General features: G+C 40.6%; 1 protein-coding gene across 2 annotated transcripts; it reads right to left on the bottom strand.

Moving 5' to 3' along the window:
* Window positions 1-7692: 7692 nt before the first annotated feature.
* Window positions 7693-23227, bottom strand: LOC118409353 (perilipin-2-like). 2 transcript variants are annotated; one of them, XM_035810320.1, is made up of 8 exons: window positions 23093-23227; window positions 17747-17984; window positions 17045-17287; window positions 16253-16461; window positions 15486-15623; window positions 14780-14947; window positions 13521-13646; window positions 7693-8308 (listed from the first exon to the last, which is right to left on the bottom strand). In XM_035810320.1, exons 2-8 carry the CDS (start codon window positions 17976-17978, stop codon window positions 8183-8185), a joined length of 1242 nt encoding a protein of 413 aa, XP_035666213.1. In that variant the 5' UTR covers window positions 17979-17984; window positions 23093-23227; the 3' UTR covers window positions 7693-8182. The 2 variants fall into 2 exon arrangements, with proteins under 2 accessions (XP_035666213.1, XP_035666212.1); XM_035810319.1 differs by lacking the exon at window positions 7693-8308 and adding an exon at window positions 11442-12045.
* Between the last annotated feature and the right edge of the window lie 926 nt (window positions 23228-24153).

Genomic DNA, 24153 nt, shown 5'->3' with positions numbered 1-24153 from the left:
GCTCGACGTCGACGCCTTCCCGTTAAAAACACTTACCACTATGGACGTTCCACACATATGCAATGTTGCTCAGAGCAGTGACATCCGCCGCGAACATCTCAACGTAGAAAGCTCTTCGTTGAACGGCGACGATCAGGCAGTGAACTGCCCACTTCAGCACGCCTACGCGGAAATCAAAGACGAGGACATCAAAGCAGCTACCACAGAGACCACAAGAATATAAAGGTACGATGTGCCTTCACTTTCCCATGGCGAACTTAACCACAAAGCACAGAACAAGATCAAAGTTGTTTTCTTCGTCCCATTTTTCGGTCATTGACACCTATAAGTTGTTTTTCTTTGTTACCTTTCAGGTCTAGTAGGGCAGCAAGTTTCTTTACTGTTCCTGTAGCAGGATTTTAGACTATTAGAGGTATACAGTGAGGGGTTGCTAGCCTTTCTCCCAACCATGTAACGAACAAATTTGTGAGTCCAGAGCGGGTATGATTTGGCATAGTGTGAAGAGTGACACGGTCAAACTGTAATTTCAAAACAATCTGTCATCAAGGAATGTTAAGGTAGCCTAGTCAGGCTAGTGCATGCCCGTAGCCAGGATTTCGGTTGGGGGGGGGGGGTCTTTTTATATAGTGCTTGTCGGACCATCGAACTGCCTTTTGAAATCTTGACCCTCTGAAACACTATTTCCTGCATTTTGACGGACAAAATTTGATGGCCAAGTTTAATGGAATTTCTATAAAAATATGTATACAAGGCTTTCGGCGTAAGTCTTTGAAGGCGACTCCCCTGACATATTTTCACCATGTCTGACCACCAAAGACGCGAGGCGTTGCAATGGAGGTCTGGAGAAATTGTGAAATCTGGACCCATTGAAACTATTTCCTTCATTTTCTTGGGCAAATTTTGCCGATACTTGCATAGATTGAATGAAATGTCTATCAGTGAAAAACGCAAATCAGTCATGCCTTTGAAAAATAAATCTTGGACATGAAAAAGCGGACCTTGGAGCGTAAAAAAAAGCGGACCTTCGTGTGTGTGTGGGGTGGGGGGGCTTCCGACACCCCCCCCCCCCCGGCTACGGGCATGTAGTGGTAGGCATACTGGCGATGTGGTCGACGTCATCAGCTCAAAGCAGGGTTAACCAACCTTAAGTTTGACATGCACATGGAATGCACATTTAGTTGCACAAGTCTGCATTGTTGCAAAATGTTGACTCCGTAGCCTGATCCTTGAAGCCTGTTCTTTAGTGTCAAGCAAAACAGTTTTTCTTCGTCTTTCAATTAATTCAGACAAGCTGTTAATTTTGGACAGAGTTATCTGTTTAAGCTCTCTCCGCAATAATTGTTTTATGAAAGACAAATTTAAAAAAAAAGTTTCCCTTTATTATGGGAGAAAAAACAAAACACAACGGTTATGTTTTCTGTGCATTGTTGTGCACATACCAGTTTAACTTCCCAACCCAACCTAAAATCCCACCATAAACCCAAGCTCAGACTAATCGCAACGTGTTGTTCATGGATAAACAGATTGTACCATTACTTTTGACTATGGAAAATGACATTACTCAGAAACCGATTTCACTCTCCTATCTGAGATTGGCTCGTCTACAGATGCATTCATTTTACTCAAGTCGTGACCATGGCACACACCCAGATATTTTGTGGGGGGATCTGCCGGTGGACACTCTTTTAATATCTTAGGATACCGGTAAGAACGATTTGCAACGTTCCGGTCCATCGATGAAACTAAGCACTACAAAGGCGGCCATGTAGCCATGTAGATCAGTAGGAAAATGTTTACGTCGCTCCGTCACGTCAGAGTCTGAGACAATTAAATCAGCAAAAAGATGCATTCAAAGCCAGACGGTACAGACGGCACAGTCACAGAATTTTGACAACGTTGGAGACTACGTCTGAAAACATGGCCTAAAAACGTTGTGCTTTACTCTTTTGTTATAATCTAAACGTTATCAGCCGACATGTTTCTCATCTTTTCGGTTGTACATCTATCGTTCTTAACAAGCGTCAACGTCGCCAACATTTGTTGGATTTTACGGTAACTGCGCGGGGCGACCGCCAAAATTGAACACCATTCCCGACAGCATACCACCCTTCCTCACCCTACATGCCCTCCTGTTACAACCATCTGGAAATAGGGCTTAAAAAGGTGAAATTTCACTCTTTTGTGACAACGCAAACGACATCAGCCAGCATGTTTCTCGTCTTTTCGATTGTACTTCTACCGATCTCAACAAGCGTCGACGCCACCAACATTTGTTGGACGTATGGTAACTGCGCTTGGCAATCTCCGAAATTGAAGACCATACCCGACAACGTACTCTCATTTCTCACCCTAGAAGCGCTCCTGTTACAGTCAAATGACATTGAACATTTAAAATATGTACCAGAAATGCCGATGCTCCGTCATCTAGATTTGTCTGACAATCGGTTGAAAGACTTTCCGTGGCCTTCACTTCGTAATGTCTCAAGAATCATGACATTGAAACTGCACAACAATGAAATAGCAAAGGTCGACAGTGCCTTCCTTGACTTCCCACCTTATCTGAAATATCTTTATCTTCAATCTAACCGCATCACTACGATAGTCAAAACTTTTCTGGACGGACTGAAGCCGCAGCATATGTCTTTTTATCTGCGCATATGGCAGAATCCTTTCCTTTGTGACTGTAAGATCCAGTGGCTCGCCCGTCTGCGGCGATGTGTGTGGGAACACCGGGACGAAGGTTGTGTCAACGCTCCTCTCCCTCGAGTGAGGGCGTGCATGTTGGCCAACTGTAATTTCCATCCGAATGACGTCCCAATTATCCTGGATGGGATTCAACGGGAGGTCGTAGTACATCTGGCAGAGAATGCCTTAAGATGTGACTCACCACGAGAATTGAAGGGCAAGTCGCTACAAAACGTCTCTCTATCAACGTGTACATCTCCCAATCCACAACGAACATTGTACCTGGGTAAGGCAGGGAATCGAGACTCCGAGAAGAATACAACCGCCGAGACAGAACTCCCAACACTTACACTCAGCTGGGAGAGAACCACTGCCAGTACGTCCCAACATCAGCTCATTTGGTGGAAAGGTGAGTCCTTTTAAATTCTTCCATAATATGGTTTGAACTATTGTATTGTTACTAGGGCTGGGTACCGGTACAGAAAATTCAGGTCCAGGTCCAGTTCAGGTCCAGAGGATCAGGTCCAGGACCTGAGCCTGATTCAATATGAGAAAATATGTGAATGGATAATACCAAAAACAATGGTCTATTTCGCTACAAAGCAACATGTTTGGTGGAGTATTTGACTCCCACTTTTGAAATTCTGTAAGACTTACTGCCTTACAAGTGCGGTTGGTAGAAACAAGGAACTTTTATCAAAATTCCTTGGTAGAAATGACTTTAAACTTAATTAACTCTACTTCACTCTTGTTATTTTCTTCGACCGGTAAGATCCCAAAACGTCATGATCATATAATCTGTTTATTTTCTAATAGGTCCAACATCCGGTCCATCGAATTTTCCGGACCGGCCCAATAAGAAAAAAAACGGTTTTGTGCCCTAATTGTTACCTTAATCTTTTATTTATTCACTTGTCTAAAATTGACACCGATATAGAGTCCATTCCAAGTCACCGCAAGGATTTTTAAACAGTATTTGTAATAAGTTTGAATTGTTCTCAATGAAATAATATGTTAGACACTTCTTTTCAAAATATGAAATTTTGAATCTATTATTCTTTAATTCTTTTAAATATTCTGGCATATTTTGAAAGTGACATACAAAAAACAATAGGTTTACAATAGTGTTAAAGCATCTGTGTGATTCTTCCACTTTAGACATTTGTGCAAAAAATTTCGGTGAAGTTTGGTTATTGCACCTTAAAAGTGTCTGCCTCTGTATATTTTTAGATCTTACTGCTAGGCACTGGTTGGTCCTTATCGGTAAGCTATCGACGCATGAGACAGGAAGAAATTTGACAGGATTGCTTTCTTTCCAGGCAATTGACCCGTTTATAATGTGCTATGAAAATGATTACGTACAAATTTGAAGACTTAATTGTATATCACATTTATTTAGCCCTGAATTTTAGGACCGAAAACGTGATAGTTGGAAAAGTTGTGATAACTTGCTGTGTAAAGACTGTTATGTCAATAATTGTCTATATACTATAGTGATTTAACCCTATTCAGACCGGGCTTTTTTGGTCATCCCTGGACCGGGGGGGGGGGGGCTTTTGAGGCCCTCCACTTTGATGTCCTATAACTCTAAAACGACGTGCTGAAGGGCCACCAAATTTTTAGGACATAATGTCGACATAATATCTGACGTGTATGTGACGTTTGACGTTACGTTGACGTAAGATGACGTAATTATGACGTCATCAATTTGATTATATTGGCCGGACCCATGAAAAAAGAAAACTTCAAGTTATGCTGCAAAAATGTAACAACAAGTGCAGATAACAGAATAATAATGTTTATTACGACTTGCGTTGCCAATAGCAACATCAATGACGTCAAAATGACGTCATAAAATGACGTCATGCACATCTAAGATACGAGTTGGGCTCCGCCATATTATATCGACCACCTTGAATTTTTAAAAATACTTTTTTTGCAACAAATAACCACAAAGAGCAATGGAAATAGACTAGATTCATTCATTTAGATGAAAAAATAGCAGGTGGTTACAACTTTTAAGGGATAATTAGCTTGTTATTCTTGATCTGGCCATACGGTCCGCCATCTTGGATTTTGGGCTGATGACGTCATCAAATTAGCATAATTTATGCATACATAATTATGAAAGATATGCTAAATAATATAAGATTTTATTTATGAAACAAAATAGCAGAAATATAGCAAATAATTGTGAAAAATACATTGTTAGAACCAAAAATAGTGATTTTTGGCAAAACTGCCTGTCAACAAACGGTTGCCATGGCAACACGAAAAAATGGAAAATTTGTCAAACTTTTTAAAATTGTTGCCAACAATATTTTAGGAAAACTCACCAAATTTGGTGGCTCTAGCGTAAGCCGTTCTGGCGTTATAGGACATCAAAGTAAGCGCGGGCCTCAAAAGCCCCCCCCCCCCGGTCTGAATAGGGTTAATGTGATAAAGAGGTGTAATCACATTTTTTTCTCTAGCAGACACAAATGTAGACAAGCTTGTTAATCTTTTACAAGTGAATTAATGTGATAGAGCGGTGCTACCCCATTTTTCCACTAACAGACACAATCTTTTCCCTCGTACTAGTGAATTAATGTGATAGAGGGGTGCTATCACATTGATACTGAAAAATGCGATAGCACCCCTCTATCACATTACTTTACTAAATTTAGTAAGGCCACGTTAATTTGATTACTAGTTTATGGATGACATCCGCTCGCGCATCAATTTTCGGCTGCAGGCTCGTTACCACGAACCACATGCCCTGCTAGGGCGAGCCGGCGCTGCCTTACTACAGATGAAATGGCTGGAAGGGGGTCGTATAGTTGCTTGTTTGTTGAACGGTCTCTCTATGAAACATTATACACCTTTCTAACATACCATGCAACTTCTTTTTGGCCAAACGTTTTTTTATTCGCGCTCTTGCTTCAAAAACACAAATTTCAATCCAGGGTATCCGGCAGTCCATGGAGACAAATCTGTTTCTTCAAAGCCTGGCCGGGGCTATATACAATGTACCTCCGACGCAATTGTGACCAAAGCATAATCAAAGCTTTTGTTTTTCCTCAGGGCTAACAGGTGGCATCGTTGGTGTTTTCCTTGCCATCATGCTTGTTGCTTTTGCCAGATGGAAAAGGGAGAGCTTCAATCGTTTTCAGTGTTGGTCAAAGTGATGCCGGCCTAGGCCGTCTGCTACAAAATCGTTTTCAGGTGAAGAAAGGACCAGGCTTGACGCCTTGCCGTTGGAAACACTAATCGCCATGCACGTTCTAGACATATGTAGTGTTGCTCAGAGCAGTGACTTCCGTCGTGCACATCTCAACGTATACAAGGCTCTTCGGTAAACGGTGACGACCAAACATCGAACTTCGAATTCAGCACGTCTACGCGGAGATAAAAAGCGAGGACATCAAAGCATCTACATTGTACCAGTGAGACAGTACTTATATCAAGGTACTATATGCCGTCGCTTTCGCAGTGGGTTCGCTGCCAAATCGTCGCCTTTACCATATGAAGCATAGAAGAAGATCAAAGTTGTTTTTCTTTGTTAGCCTTCATGACTAGAAGTGCAGCAAGTTTTCTTGTCGTTTCTGTAGCAACTTGAGCGTGTATAATTTGGCATAGTGACGAGTGTTAGCCAACTATGCCACTCTGTAGCTTATGAAACCAATCCATCCAGCCGTTTCTGAGTCATCTTCTTGACAGGCACACATACATACACAAACACACTCACACTCTTTCACACACACACACTCACACTCTCTCACACACACACAAACACGCACTCTCTCACGCACACTCACACACTCACAAACACACACAAACACACACACACACACGCTAGTGAAAATATAGCCGCCATGCATGAATATTCCATGAAGTTAATCAATGCTAACTCCTGCTTGTACTATACGTACAACAACAGATGCAATAAGACTATTTATGCAGAGGATATAATTTAATTGTCACAAATCACAGCAACATTTGATCCACATCAACGCATAGTTTTCATGTCACAAAAAATACTCAAGTTGCAACATCTATTCAGAACAGATGGGACCAGTATTTAAATATGATTTATATTTTGACATGTCTGCATACTGTAAGCGGTAATTTACCGTAATTCAAAATAATGACCTAAACTAAAGCCGACTGTCCTGTGTTTGATGTGACGTAGTTGTGGAATGACATCTAGGGTTGTGGTTGCATTTTAGTTCAATAATACCATATTAATAGTACACAAGAGCAAAGACTATTGAAGGATGTTACATGTAAATAATTAGTTTCTGTTCCACTTAATGTAGTTTTAGCGTTATTCATTTCATGCCTTCTTCATGAAGAGTTGAGATTCAGTGAAGCAAAACTTATTTTTGTGCTAGAATAAAGGCTTAATGCTTCTATAATATATCACCTTTCACAGGATATCAGGGCACAGATTACATTATATATATAGAAGCAACAAACGTTTCTGTCAAGGTCATTAAAATATTTCTATAGAGATTCTAAAATATTTTCATCTTCTGTTAAAATAAATGTAACATTCACAGTCACAATAAATGAAAGCATATGGCAGATCTGGCATTACTGGCCAGATTCTTAATTGTATTCTCAGGGGCTGCACAGATAAAATGCCCCAGGATATGCTACAGTTACAACTGCACCAGGGCCCATTGGATGGGCTCAGCAGTCAAAATTTGTACCGGATGACTGCCGACTACATGTACATATAGAATACAACACGGTGTATTCCGTATCACCCAAGGTATCAGCCCGACCGCGGGCGATCCGACCCGCGGGAGGGCTGAGACCGATGGTGATGCGGAATACACTGTGTTGTATTTTATTTATGTCATACCCACCTAAGAAAACCCATGTTTTGATGCGAAATGCGCCAGAAGTTGAACAAATTTGGTGCCCTCGAACCAAAAGTGTTGCAACAGCAATGTTCCAACGTCCGAATCAGGTATCCGAATTGCCAATCGAGCCGTATTCGGCCCGCTCTAAACAGTTCAATTTACTCGAATGGAGCCTGTGTGATACGCCTTTTGAACCTGTGCGATACGGAAGCGTACGGCCCGGTCCGGAACACCCGTATCGAACGTTTTCACGTCATAGGTATGACATAATGTGGAGTATCATTGGTGTCACCAGGTCCTGGGTTTATCTTAACTCAAAGTTTTAAAAATGCCGTGCCAAAATATAGCTGCAGGGTGTCCCACGGGACAACATAGGGCCAGTTTACACGAGGCAAGAAAATGACTTGTCCTAAAAATGTCCTACAACGTTCAGAGGTGCCACACTGCAGCGCGTCATTTTCATTTTTATACAGGCAAAAATGTGTCCTAGCATCAAACGTAGGAGTTCATTTATAGGACGAGTCCTTTTTTTGCCTCGTGTAAACTGGGCCATAGGGGGCATGCCCGAAAGTGCAACAAAACAGCCCATTTACTTCCCAACAGAGCCCATTTTTTGCAATTGTGACCGTAGCAATACTGACTGGGAGTTACATATCAGGTGCCACAACTGGCTCCATCTCCAGTGTCTCATCCTGGTCCATTTCCTCCTCCCCCTCTGACTCCTCTCCTGGGTCAGCCTCCAGGGTCAGGTCATCCAGCTCTTCTCCCGGAGCCTATTCAGAAAAATGTCAAAATGTTAGCGATATTCATTACTAATATACAATATCAAACTATGGAATAGAATTTATTTCATTTTCTAGACCATGTAAAAGAAGTAAAATGTAATGTTTGATTTCATTTTAATTTTTAATGCAAATTGAAAACTTTTTTTAAAAAACAAAGATTTTTTGTTATTTTTTTTCTTGAAACATTTGGTAGTGATATGATCAACATTTTAAAATGCAGTACACTCCCTTCTCAGCTAGGGGGCGTGCTCACTGCAAGCACATTCATACATTTACATGAAGTGGTCAGGAGACAAAAAATTTGTAAGGAGTGATGGAGGAGATATTCTGCATTACTCCAGCAAATGCTGAATTACCAGTTGCCATGGTTATGTCTCTCAGTAGTAATCTATTAGTAATAAATGCATTAATGTGAGTGCCACTTCGTCAGTATTGGTATGGTACAGTCTGAGTCCAGCCCATAGCATCTCTATGCTACAATCAAATGCAGTAGACATTGTGTGAAAAAGAATTGTAGTGATTGTTGTTTGTCATAAGTATTGTAGTGGTGCATAAGTTATAAACAACATTGTGTGATGCATACATGTAGAACTGTAATGTTGTCAAGCAGTGGAGGCGTTGTACTAGTATGATAGTGGTGCCACTACTGTATATAAAAAATTATGTTATTACATTTAATAGTATGTTCATAATCTATTAACCCAAATATTGTAGACTGGATTACCAGTATTATTGGATGCATTTGCACATCATCACCACTACAGAAGGCTTCACTGTTACTAATTACTAATTACTTATTTGCCATATTTCAATAATAAATTCAAGGTTTAACGCCTGAAAAAACTACTGTATATATCCAGACTCTATTTTTGTTGACTTCCTTTCTTCAGAATCAGTTTTTGCATAGCCATTCCGTTTTCTTACAAAAAATATGAATTTTTTAAAAGGATGCACATGTCATCTTAACTTCAGTGATGTAGCGTATTGTCAAAAAAGGAGTATTAGCATGAAAATTTGTCTGCGCTGGTAACGCAGTCATGATTGATATACTAAACTTTCATTTGAATAAATTGGGCCCTGCAAATTTTTTCGGCTGCCTTTACAGAATGGACTTGTCTACACTGCAGTTCCAGAATGTGACAGAGCCAAATGACTGCAGCAAAAGTTTGCAAAAGACAGATAACCTATGTCATCCCCCATCTCAGTTCAAGGTCAGATGGTGCACTCAAATGTACAATGCTCCATGTTCAAGCTTGCCATCCTACCTTGAATAGGTACAGGGGGTGACATAAAGGTAATCTGGTACTTATGACCCATTCCTGCCTTTAACGCCACATTCTGAAAGTTGCAGTACATGATTCCGCGTGTTCTTTGGATACAGTTTAGCCTTTCTCCCAAAAGAAAAGTAGTGACTGTACTATCAATAAGAAAATCAACGTTGACTTGTGAATCAAATCGAGCATTGGCCTAAGACATACATGTATTTGATGCTGTCAGTAGTGGCGTTGTGAAAGTCAGTCTAATGTTATGAACAGAACACTGTAGCCCTTCTGTAATTACATGTACCATCAGTGCAATTAATTCATCTGAGGACTTCACTTAAAATCAATTGTACGTTGATCGTACAGAAGCATCTAGTTTTGTTTAGTGCTCCTACACATGTACATTAACCCATTGAGTGTAAAAGATTTTAAACTTAAAATTTGTATTGCCAAGTACAGTCTGATACAGCTCCAAGGGCTAATAGAGTTGACAGCAATTTTTCTTTATTATCTTTTTGATTGCATTTTACATGGTTTACTACAGACCAAGCTACAAAACAAAATTTATATAACAATTGTTCACTACCCTGGGACTAAATCTCTCCAGTTTCAGTCTTCAATAAACTTCCCTCCTACCCAGTTTGAAAACAACAGGATACATAAGCCATGATGGATTACAGTAAACACTTTATTTCTTGAATGAAGCGCTACATGTATGACAACAGGCATGGCACAGAATAATGTGTTAGAGATTACCAAAACTTTTCACAAGGTTATGAAAATAATTACTGAAAGTTGGAATTTAATGTGAAATGGAATGCTACTATGTTAATTTTCTGATGTTAACAACAATTTTTGCTTTTAATGAGTATCCATGTAGATGATATAAACTTCATGATAGTCAAAAGTGCTCAATAACAACATCATAACTTGCAACTGAAGAAACAATTACTTAGCACAATTACTGAAATGTATTACTTAGTCTAGTTCAATTGCAATGTATTGTTCTTCAAATAATCGATATCCAGATATGAGTCACAAGATATCATCTCATTGAGTGATCAATACTGAGTGGTAGTTGACGACCCTAAATATGTATATTGCCTTTTTTGGTTGACCACTATTGCAGGCAAGGGATATAAAATATTCGATCTGGCATTTCAGTGATGAAAATGTTGTAGAATAATTTTCCAATATGTATTCATCAAGTTGAAGTAGAAAATTGAGCCTTTTCCCTGGGCATAAGCACACTTGCAGCTATTAAACCTGAATTTTCTTTCAATTTCTATCTGTGAAAAGTACACCATAGGCTGAGTTTTTTGTGAACTGTCATCATCATATAACTATATTGTGAACTAGGGCTGGGTATCGGTTCAGCGTACCGGTACAAAACCGGTTTTTCTTATTGGACCGGTCCAGAAAAACCGGACCTGAAAAAAATAGGTGGACCGGATGTTGGACCGATAAGAAAATTAACATATTATTTTATCAGGCATTCACACGTTTTGGCGCTTGCAGTTGGAAGAAAATAACAAGAGTGAAGTAGAGTAGAGTTTATAGTAATTTCTACCAAGGTTTACAGTCAATCGTACAGGTGCAGTTAGCGCTGTAGGATTTTAAAACGCCAGTGTAAGTCTAATACTCCACCAAACAGATTTCTTTGTAGTGAAATGGACCATTGGTATGAGTCATACAGAATCAGGTCCAGGTTCAGGTCCGGACCTGGACCTGATCCTCTGGACCTGAACCGGACCTGGACCTAAATTTTCTGTACCGGTACCCAGCCCTATTGTGAACTGTAATCTTCTTTATTCACTACACTCTACCATATAACTACCTTATTGCCATCAATTCTTTCCTTTTCCATTGTAACAGCTAATCTTCTTACTATCTACTTACAGCACTACGGAACATATCAGTCTTTTCCTCAAAAACCTCCATCTTTATCTCAAAAACCTCCATCGTTTGCTCAAAAATCTCCTTTTCACCATAAACCTCCATCTCTTCATCAAAAACCTCTTTCTACAAAAAAAAACTTTCCACCTTTCCTTCTCACAAAAACCTACCAACTCTCACCCAAAAAAACTTTTTGTAAACCTTTACACCAATAATCTACAGCTTGTCACTAACAACATCCAGCTTTTCACCCAAAACCTGTACTTTCCCAACTCTAGCTTTTCCTATTTGACTCCATTCCTTCATCTTTGAATCTTACTCCTCCAAAAGATCTGATTCAGACTCCTCCTCCTTCTCAAGGTACCAGTCCCGTGTCAACCTTCTTTGGGGTCTTCCTCAATCAAGGTTTTCATCACCTTGACTTTCCTCAAGGTCATTCTCCTCCTGACTCTCCTCAAGGTCATCCTCCTCCTCTTGCCGCTCGTCCTGGCGCTCATCCTCGTTTTCCTGACCTTCATCCCTTCCCTCATTCACAGCATCCGGGGCAGGAAGAAAACGGGCAGGGACCTACACAGCAGTAAAATTTGGTGGGATGTCATGCAAAATTGGAGCCTTTTGTTTCATTACTTTTGCAATGATCTGCTCTTTTTTTTGCCACAACCTTCAGTGGCAAGAGAGTTCTGATCGTGAAGTGGAGTCCACTGGACTGTACACAGGATTAAACTGCTGTGAAACCATTTCTATGTCTAAAATCTAAGTGTGCCAGTTGGGGTAGAGTGCTGCAATGTCATACAGGCCCTCCCACTGTTCACACTGTATATATATAATTATGCACAATGTGAAAACTGGGGGTTCAAGTATTCTCTTGTTGATAAAGATACAAGAATCAGCAGGCCCACTTTATTGTATGGGGTAAAAACAAGAAAGGTGGACCTCAAGAAAGAACCGAAGAAAATTTGTTCCCTTCTATATATGAGGAAACAAACTGAAACACATCAGCCATACCTCCCTATGCATTGTTGTTCAGAATGGTCCTAGTTTTGTTTAAAACCCCAATCCAACCTCAGAGAGAGAGAGGGAGTCAGACTAATCACAACATCTTGTTCATGGATAAACAAATCTAAAATGTACCAATTCTTTTGAGTCAGAAACTAATCTTACCCTCCTTTCAGAATGTGTCCTGTCTTGAAAAACACTTTTTGATCATTTTACTTTACCATGGCATACACGGGCATTTATATGGGCAATGCTATTACAAATTGTGTCTACATGATTTAATTCAAGATCCGTACATATACTACTGGTATTATATGTTATCTTAACTTCATACGTAAAGTGATGTCCATGTGCATACTTGTAATTGTCTTGAGTGACAGTGAGTGAATGTGTGAGTGTGTAAGTGAGTGAGCGAGTGAGCGAGTGAGTGAGTGAGTGAGTGAGTGAGTGAGTGAGTGAGTGAGTGAGTGAGAGTGAGTGAGTGAGTGAGTGAGTGAGTGAGGACTTCATACATCTTTAAAATTAGATAATAAAAAGGTCAAGTTTGCAAAACATAAACCCTTGCAGAAACGCATAGGGTTTGGCTTGGTTACCACCTTCTACAAAAAGTGGTAGAAATATATGCTTGGTAGAATTACTGTTAAAATTTTTTTTTTGTAAAAGCACAGCACATGTTAAGAAATAGCTGTTACAGTAGTATATATATATGGCTATATAGTTACAATGTACATCTTGTGGCAAGCCTACACTATAATTACCACAGCAATTCAATCCATTGGTTCTTGAAATCAAAACAAATAATACTCAACAGGGCAGTTGATTCTTAGGGCAAAACTGATGTCTTAAAACACTGATGCCAGAGGGTGAACATTTCCATAGTCAGACCCTAATTTTCTTCCAAGACCCTTTGTAATAAAAAGGTCTGGGAAGTAAAGGTCCTGGAAGGGTCCAAGAACCAAATGAAAGAATTAAAGTGGCCTTAACCAACTATCACATATCAAAGAGCCAACACCATTAAAGAAAGTAGTAGTGTGGGAGCTACTCACCACCCATTGGATAGGCGTGTTGGCCACGATGTACTCCGTAACCGAGGTGACCACGCCCGCCAGGTTCTGGATCTGTTCCCGCGACTTCTCCAGAAGCTCGGTCGGCAGGTCACTAAAACTCTTGGCCTGAACAAAATCACAAGAAAATGGTAAGAATATTAAGAAAATTTTAGACTTGATCTAATCCCTTCTTCATCACAAACCTCAAAAACATTTGACAGTCACTGATAATGTTCAAGGTACAAAAAAATGAACATGAATATTCTGCTCCAACACAATGCTACACAAGCCCAGCACACTTTCTGCAAATGCTTGTATTCCTCAGTATAGTTTCCAAACTGAACTTCTTAAATTAGAAAAAAAGTGCCCTCTGTCTGGCTATTTGTGTTCTGCAGCAACTACAGACATCAATCCTGTGTTCAATCTAGAAATTCCTTGATTCAGATCTTTCCCAAAATCATAACAACTTCCAATATGCTTGTGTGTAGAAATCAAAAGCCTAAGACACACTGTCACTGGTCGGAAATGCTGGTAACAACAGAGTAGTAAGTGTTTTGAAGCCTTCTTGGATCACATTTCCAAGTACTGTAAATGCAGAAATGTTCGCGGTGGATTAATGTTTTATTTTAATTTAAAAAAAAAAGTTAATTTTTTTATTATGGTATTAGTTACACTGCAGTCAATGGTGTTACCGCTAACTTAAATCCACCGCGAAAAGTCCCTTTTCCCGCTACCGCGAAATTAAATCCCCGCGAACTTAAATGCATTTACAGTATACAGATTTATGTCGTGAGTTGCATGTTAGGCCTCTTTAATTTAAAGAGCTGTGCCTACTAGACACTGAAAGATGAGACTTCACCCCCAGCCCATACTGCTTTGCAACAACTCAAAACATGCAAAAATAGCAGTCATCAGTGAAACTGAAGGGCAATACTACCTTGTGCAAATTGATAATCACAAAAAAACACCATCAAAGACACGCCAAAAACAATACTTCGCCCCATTGGGCTGAAGCAAATAAAATTCTATCTAACAACGACTATCATAATTCCACCAGGTGCCATAATACCGCCACCTCAAAAAAACGTTAGTATAGAGGTCTTCCCAAGATTGTCTTGAACAGCGAATGTTAAATATCCTAAATGTAATACAATTCAGATATTTAGCTGTTGAAGACAATCTTGACAAGGCCTCTATAACAACGTTTTTTGAGGTGGCGTTATAATGGCACCTGGTGGAATTATGCGAATGTATGTTACCTCCTTGAACTCCCCGTACATGCTGTCCACGGTCTGCCTCACATTGTGCAGCTGGTCCTGGAATGACTGCGGCAGTACGGAGTGGGCGGTGTCAACCGCCTTCCCAGCCAGGTCAGACAGGTGTCCGGTCAGGCGGCCTGCCACACGCACAACCCGACGCTCAACAGTCTGGGGGGAAAATAGCAATGTTACCGATTAATGTTTAATTTGGGGTTGCTGAAATGTGGAAATGTTTCCAGGATGCGGGTTATTCCGGGGCAGTAAAATTATTTGTCTAATGATTTTTAATGCTTCGTAGGATGGGGTACTAACACAGATTTTGGAAGGATAGTCCCATACTGGTATGTTTTGCAGCAGAGGTGAGGTGAGTGAGCCAGTAAAATTCCTCACCACTACTTATTCCCGCAACCGAACCTCTGCTTGGAGAATAGTGAACAAAGTAAAACTGAAATGCATGGGGACACTTATATTTTCAACATCAAACTTCAATTTTATGCATGATGGTTACAAATCCTTGGATAAATTTATCATTCATTAGATATGACAGTATTTTTTTTTACTTTAATAGGAAGCATGCTGAATAAAAATTCTTACTGGAAACCATGTTACTCCACTGTCCGGCCCCCCAAAAAGGCTAGCATCTGCAGGTTTTTACTTTTTTAGGATACATGTGGGTTGAGAAACAGGAAAAACAACAAGTCCTTACCCTCTCCTCCTGAGGCACCTCCCCCTCTTCCTCAGCAAGAAGGTCTCCCCAGGTGGCCTGAAGTTTCTCCTGCGCCGCTGTCAGACGTTCCTTCACCTGGTCACCTGCCGTGTCAATGTTCTCCTTAGCATACTGGATCTGCAAGGATTTGAATCACATCTTAGCCATACATGCAGTTGTCCTTTCATCAATCTAGGCCCCAAAAAAAGTGTGGCACACAGTGCAATCTGTGTTTTTTGTGTGTGGTTTAGAAAGTTATTATCTGCTTTCTCAGTGTCTACAATCATCAAAAGGTGATATCTAAACATACAACTACTTGAAACGCATGGCTTCAAAAAAAAGGTGAAATCTGCAAAATGACTTACAAGTTGGTCCCCTTGCCACTAAACAGCTTAAAGTAATTGTTGAGCTACCCAAATTGGCCTTGTGGGAGCCTACTAGATTTTATAATTGGAATATGATGAACAATGCAAATGTGTGATATGAAAGACAACAAACAAAACATAATTACAGCAATTTGTTCTTTATCAGCAAAATTCAAAGCTATCAAAGACACCAGAAAGCAGTTTTTTTAACTTGAATAGGAAGCAGGCTGAATAAAAATTCTCACCGGAAACTACATGACTCCACTGCCCATCCCCCCACCCCCCAAAAGGCTATGTCTGGCGGCCTTTTCTAGAGTAGGTAGGGAAACAGCATGCACTAAATTTTTTTCCTTAGGCCCTATGATGATGATAGTAACTGACGTTCTTGCTAGTTCAACTCACCAGGTCGACAGTGAAGTGCAGGTTGCTGAGGGCCTCCTGTGAGCGGACCTGGACGTCCTTGAGCTTGGTCATGGCGCGGGTGTACACGCGGCGACGCACCTTCCCTGTCAGGGTGGTGACCCGGGTCAGGGTGGGGGTACCCTCCTCTGCGGGGACCACTGCCTTCTCCTCACCCTCTCCCTCCTTCTCCTTACCCTCTTCTTCAATTGCTACAGAAAAAAAAAGGTGATGACCATTGTAAGTGTTTGAAACTAATATTTCTTAGCAATTGCAAAATGATTCCCCACTTCCAAAAAAATTCACTTTTTTTGGAATATGTGCCTCCTAGTACTGCAGCCTGTTTGTAAATTGCTATACATGTATCAGATTGTAAAAAAAGAACGAAAATTATTAGTTGTGTTTAAAACTAATGTTTCTTTGCAACAGCAAAATGCTTCCCCACTCCCCCCAAAATTCACTTTTGTAGATGGAATAAGTGCCCCCTAGCAGTAAGTGGCAGTGCTGTAGCCTGTTTGTAAATAATGTTTTGGTGATTGTAACTTCTTCATGTTCAATGAGAAACAATTCCACGTCTTGTTTTGTTCACTGCCAGTGCCAATCTTTTTTATTAACAAAGATAACATGTTAAGTTACATTGAAGTTAAAAATTTATGTGCAAGTTGTGCAAATGTGAAGTTGACATGATATGCCAGTATATTTGCAGTACTGAGTACAGCATATAATTTGCCCCAGGCCTTTAAGTTATTGTCAAGATGATTATTTCCTTTCGGAGCTGGAATTTTCGAGACATACCCTTCTTCTCCGGAGGCAGGTAGTACTCCACGTAACTCTCGGCGGTGGCCAGGGCGGTGTCCGACACGCTCTTCACCACGCGGCCCACGGGGTTGTTCATGATGCGCTCGCCCGTGGCCGACACCGTGGAGGTGATAGCCTGCTTGGTGTCGCCAACGATCACGCCCGGCTCCCTGGTGATGATGGGGACAGTCTCCTCCAGTTTGTTCAGGCCGGCCACTGCATAGCTGTTAGCCACGGCAACTGTGGGAAGGATGAGAAGAGCAATCATACAGTCATACAGTAGGCACACACTGGAACACTATTCTATTGTAATTCGAATGTATGACTGAAGGATACACATGTGAAACCCAATGGAAAATATAGCTAATATCCATGACAAATCGCTCCACCCACAGAAACACAAGGACCTGCCAGCCTGTAGTCTGTTATGCTCTCCTCATAGGAGTGATTGATTACAATGAAACCCGTTGGAAACACATTGGAATTATAGTTTCTAATTGGCCATAACATAAGGAAAGCTTTCAGATATATATCCTCCAAAGCAAACATTGGGAACCCTACCTACACGAGATGTGTAAGTTAACATTGAATCAGTTGCTTGGAATTCTCAACCCGAGAGTTTGAAACAGACTAAAATGTGCACCGAAGTATAAAACTGATCAACACTTAAATTCTATGCCAACTGCTCCAAATACCCACTCTGTGGTTCCAGCTTGTTCACGACCGGTTTTGCAGTGTCGGCTGCATACATCACGGTCTTCTCCGCCATCTCACCAACGTACTTGACCAGCGGGTAGCGCTCCTTTCCCGCGCTGTAGATGTTGGTGACCTGGGTCACGGAGGCGCTGACCAACGGGAGGCTCCCCACGCGCGTGATGATGTTGTCCTCGGTTTCGGCTGCCATGATTTCCTGCTGATGCTTGCGATACATACGATCCTGTGAAGGGAGAGGAAAAATGATAAATTATATCTTCCACACTCGTGCCTCAAAACACTTTTTATGATTCTAGAATTACACTACATACCAGTCCTTACCTGAATGTAGAACAACAAGACTAAGATTCTTCTCCAGTCTGTGGTTCCTAATACACATGATTGTACAACACTTGTTCTCACCAGTTTTATCAGTGTAGGGGCATCGTAGTATATATTTTTAGTGCCGCAATCAAGCCATGTGGCAAGCCATACAGGCATAAGCGTTTTAGTTTTTATTTTTCACTTTTTAGGCGGTGCCCTTGAAAATTTTAGAAAGTCTATAACCCTCAGAAACACTTCTCCCTGCATTTTGAGGAATAGATCACTACGAAAGTATGATGTCGGAAGGGACATGAAACTGCATTATGGTGGAATCTCATCAAGAGCAAATACACCTTGTTACAAAGATCAAGTCCAACTTCATGGTGTACATGTACTTGAGATGCCAAATTGGTTAGGTAATGTCTTCTTGGGGAGCAAGGTTGGTCTGTATCATACAATGTATCCTTTCAGTCCAACAGTACAAAGATCAGAATATAGCTATTATTAGGAGATGAACTAAACATTGTACATTGGACTTTCATCAAGGACAAACACACTTTGCACTTTATCGGTCACGCCCAACACTTGATGCTATCCTGGTTAGGTAATGTTTACTCAAATGGATATAATTATCAATTCATCTTTCTGTAGTATAAAGATCAGAAGGGGAAGGGCCTTGGCACAGTTTGCAGCTCATGCAACTACTAGTAGTGGTGGACTTTGACCAAGAGTAAACACATTAAAAGTTTCAAAAGTCACGTCAGATGACATCATTGCTTAATGGGTGAGTCCTTGTCATAAAAATGGGTCAGACGTCTGGGTTGTGAAGAAGGTAAAGATAAGTATGCAAATGATATCATACATTCCAACAGCAATTTGTCTGCAACTAGCAAAATACAATCAAACCTGTACAGGTGACCATCTCTATAGCTACAGAAGGACCACCAGGTCATTGGTATACAGTCAAATCTACATGCAACTCTATCTCTAAATAAGGACCATCTGGCCATTGATATACAGTCAAACGGTCAAACCTGTTCAATTAGTTACCACCTTTCTACATAAGGACCACCTGGCCAGTGACATACAACCAACCCTGTACAATTAGTGACCAACTTGAAATTCAAATGTGCAACCTAACTTTTGCCCCAGGTTGCACACTGTGCAACCTGGCTCAAAAAAGTATTTTGCACACTGCCAAGTTGACCAATGCAACAGTGATGCGGGAGGATCTATGGTCTATTTAGACTAAATACATTGCTGGACTGAGTGGACTCCATTGCTGTCTGCGCCTAATAACCTTGTTGAGCACATATTCAAAATGGCGAGAGAGTCGCTTCTTTTTATCATGCAGCAGACTACTTTTTTGTCACCCAGTGTAAAACAGACGCAGAGTACATCCAACAAAAGAGCTCAAGATGCCTGTGCAGAGATACCCTGAGAGCCAGCCGGGATCGGGCAGCTAGGACAGTTTATCTACGATAACTCCTTCAGGCTTAAACTCCCCCGGAGCACTAATGTGAGATCTGCGGGCTGACTGCCTTGGGTCCCCAAACAAAACTCGCTAGCTACCCGGTCCTGTCTGGCTCCCAGGGTAGTGCAGAGACAGGCAATATCTTGAATCGATTCACTTGTTTGAGGCCGCCAAGGGGCAGGTAGATCAAGTAATAGGGGCATAAACCAGCGAAGTAGCCACTGGTGGCAGGGCATTGATTTAGACATGCAAAGGATAGTCACACACACTCACACACCAGGTCCAAGGTGGTCGCACAAAGATTTCAGAAAAAATGTCGCAAGAATAGTTTACGTTGATCCTCGACTTAGACAGCCTAGAAATGTTGTCACCGGACACATCACAGATAACAACAGTACAAACCACAGTATACCACCGTAATGTTACAAACGTGACTAACATACAAACTTGAGAAGAGACTTACCAAAAACGTCTTTGCCAAAGTTGATTCAGAAATGAACGTCTTTCTCTTTACTTGTGCCTTTATATGACTTTTGTGCACGTGATTTCCACAAACTTCCATGTGACAGTCATTTCTTCACCAATCACGTACATTTTTTACTGGCAAGGAGGAAAAGCCAACCAACCAGGGCCCTTTCTCTTTTTTAAACTTTAACGGTCACGCGGCACTCACGCCCAACACTTTAGCCTTGGCACAGTCTGCATGCAGTACATGCAACTAGTGGTGGACGGTAACCATGTAGTACACACATGACAAACTTGTTTCATAAGTCAGGTCAGATTTTATCATTGATTAATGGGCGAGTCCTTGTCATGAAAATGGGTCAGACGTTTAGGTTGTAAAGAGGATAAAGATAAGAATGCAAATTTTAAATCAATGGATGCCAATAGCAACTCATCTGCAAAATACAGTCAAGCATACATACTTAAACGTTACAACAATCACTTTTGCCAATTCATGGCCAATCAATGTAACTTATGTAACCATTCTTTTTGTGGTCCCGTGGACTATTGCTCCCATTTAAACAGACATAAGGCCACACCAATCTAATTTCTTGGTTCACGGATTTTTTCATAAAAAATATGGAGCGAGAGGGCAAAATAAAAATAAAAATTGTAAAATGGTTGGGGTAAAGGTAAGGGCTAGTCCAAAACATAAAGAATAAAAAGTTTTCAGCTTGAAAAAAACACTATTAATGTACAGTAACAGCACCAGTTCGTTGAAAATTACAAAAGTAGTGTCAGTTTTTATGTTTGTACCATTTACCACCAGAAAGTTGGTGAATGGTTTCATTAATGGTGAAAATTTGCTTAGTGGTAATTTTTATTTTTTTCCCCAAAAAATAGGAGCGAGCGAATCCGTGAACAAAGAAATTAAATTGGTGTGGCCTAAAGAATCAAGATTGTCTATAGTGACCATCTTGCCATATAGACCAGATCCCTAGAGATGTCTTCTGTGATATATTTGACTGTAGTCATACCATAGTAATGAACATCTTTATGCATACCACACATGGATGTAAAACATAAAAACCTGGTACACTAAAATTAAAACACCACATACTTTTCTAGAGTTCCACGACCTCAACCCTCCACCAAATGCTCTTAACCTTTACAACTGATGTATTATGTTTTTCATTGACTCATGTACAAAATGTATGCAAACAAGGTCCTCATTTGAATGAAATTATATCCGTTGATTATCATCTCCACTCAAGTTACAGGTGTCCAACATTATTAGTCTTACCAAAGCAGGCTTTTTAAAACATTTTCTGATCCATTATACAAATGGACTGCCATTAGCATAATTATAGTCAACAATGTTCACCTTCAAATACACACAACTGTAACTTCCAAAGGCCACAAAGATGAATTTGCTATCATATAGCACTATGGAAACAGTGTTTTCTCATTAAGCATACAAGTCTGGTCTTCATTTCTATAATATTTACCTATATGAATGTTCCTCTCTTCGTCAGTTACATACATTTGTAAATGTGTGTTACCTGAAGAGCTTGGCTTACGCAGTGTTGAGTGACTGGTGTGTACTTACTCCTATAAAGTTTGGTCATGTGCTAACATGGTTAATAGTAATTGTTGCTGCAAACATGTTTCATCCTTGAAAAAAGTTGGTCAAAAGTTGGTCAAACTTTATCACTGATAAAGGACCACTTAGGGAATCAGAGGTAAAAGACCTTGTCCTAAAAATCGGCCTGACCCTTGATATCAGTAGAGCAGTAGCACATTTGTGTACTACACGTGCAAGAAGAAAGGGAAGGTTGCAAGTCAAATACTAAGACTAACTCAGGGCTTGAAATACTGGGTGCACCCAGGTGCACCCAAAATTGGAGCCGTGCACCCAATTATTTTCTGTGGGTACACAGGGTGCACCCAAATATTTTCTTACGTTTATGTATGTAAAGATATCAAAGTACTAGTATACATCATGATAGTAATTCTAGACTGCCTACTTTGGGCAATGAGAGAAAAGAAGAAATCAGGCAAATATTGTAATTGCAAGTTTGCAAATACTGTAATTGTAATTGAGGTCACAGGGATTTGATATTTCCTGCTGGTTGATAACAATTTGGAGTGTTCATTGTGGTGTTTGGCATTCAGTCATTCACTACATGGTTTTCAGTTCACTGTCGAAACAAGTGTAATGGTGGGGTTCAACTGCTGCAATAGGCAGGCAAAAGACTGAACAAAGATTTCGTGGTTTTCATTTTTAACTTTGCACTAATTACAGTGAGTGAAGAATTTACCACGAGCATAATTTAATCAAAATACCAAGAAAATCTATCCAGTGTTGTCAGTGTCTACTGTCCTTCAATTAAACAATCTGGCAGGAATGTCTAATCTTTACCTATTGAGTTTTATACTCATGTAAGACCAGTTTTATAATCTCTGGGGACTGGCAAAGTTGGCTTGGCGGCTACAGGCTTTAGGTAGTCCGAGCAGACTACCGCCCTGGCCCGCTGTAAAATTATCAGGCAACGACTAACGAAGGATGAGCTCGGCTCAATCAGTAATTCTAAAACCAGCTTACTCTCCAAGCAAACCTTTTAGTCTGTACACACACATGATTCCAAGTATAATCTATTCCGCACGTAGTTTCGTAGAAACGTGCAAACGTACACGTAAACTCCAAGTGATGATGCAACCCACATGACTAATTATGCCCCCCTCCCACAACCACGCTCCAATTTTCCTGCTTTCGTCACTCATTTTCTGGAAATCAAATACCTTCGCTGAACGTAAGAACCTACTTGTTAGGCTTTATCAAATCGGGGGATATTGAGGCCTTCTTTATGTGGCTATTTAAGAGGTAATCTGGTCTCGAAATTCGGCGGGAATAGTCAGCTGTTGGTCGTCAAGTGACGGTATCATCCGCATGCGTAACCCGACTAAGGACACGTCCACCAATGCAAACACCAGAAAAAAACATACGGAAATTCGCCTAAAACACAAAGTTACAGAGGAAATATTCAACAACTCTATATCAGCTTCTTGTAGCGTGCGTAGCTTGTGGACAATGAATAAGAGAGACTCACCAAAAACGTCTTATCTTCGCCAAAGTCGAAGCAGAACTGACGACTACCTCTTTCTGCCTGGATATGACTTTTGTGCTTTGACTCATTAGGTGCACGTGAATTCCACGTGATAGTGATTCATTGACCAATCACACCCGTTTATTCCACTAGAGAGGTGAGTAAGCTGACCAATCAGAGCACGGTGTATACGATGACGCAATCTCAGTGATGACGAAATTTCTCGAGGCACCCAGCTGATCGGGAGGGGCTTGTCAAACGTCACTGGTGATTCCGTAATCTTAAAGCAGATGCACGGTGGCGTATTAAATATAACATCATACCCTCCGGTGCCCATTCGACTCTCTTTGGCCGGCTATACTCCTTGGCCAGCTTTGATACTTTCTTTAATATGGCACCGTAGGATCTGCTTTGAGATTAGTAATTCCGATAGGGACACCAAGATGCTGTATAAACTAAAAGCTCCTTGATATAATAAAGTTACGTAACGTTACATTTATTATTTTCGTCAAGAAGATAATGTTTTCTGTTACATGGGTCTGTATGTAGGTCAATAGCATATAAATTGCGAATGTATCTTTTTTACTTTTGGTAGGTGTGTAGCAGTTGTGGAAAAGCATGCCAGGTTCGAAAATGGTTTACCTGGCGTTTTCCTACGGTACAGCAGTAAGCCTAAGTATTTTTTCGATTTGTTTTGGGCAGCATCCAAATCAAAATCCAGCTGGGGGATTTTCACGATATTTGGTAGGTGTGTAGCGGTTGTGGAGAGGATTGTTCAGTTCAGTTCATCAGTTCAGTTCATCTTTATTTATGTACAGTGCGAGAATGGTTTAACTAGCAAACCGTATAAATATATTGTGCTTTGTTGTCAAGATATTCTCGGATATAGGATCACCCTAACGCACCCTTACGCGCGTATATACGCTGGAGATTCTGCAATCTTAAACAATGTTCCGGCGGGTTGAACTTGGTATCGTTAGAAAGGTCACTTGGTAGGTAACCTTAATTGTAATCCGCAAACCGCATAAATATATTGTGGTTTGTTGTCGAGATATTCTCGGATA

This window comes from Branchiostoma floridae, chromosome 2, assembly GCF_000003815.2.
Source record: "Branchiostoma floridae strain S238N-H82 chromosome 2, Bfl_VNyyK, whole genome shotgun sequence".
NCBI lineage: Eukaryota > Metazoa > Chordata > Leptocardii > Amphioxiformes > Branchiostomatidae > Branchiostoma > Branchiostoma floridae.
The sequence above is the reverse complement of the archived record's forward strand: the minus strand, read 5'-3'. Positions and strand labels throughout refer to the sequence as shown.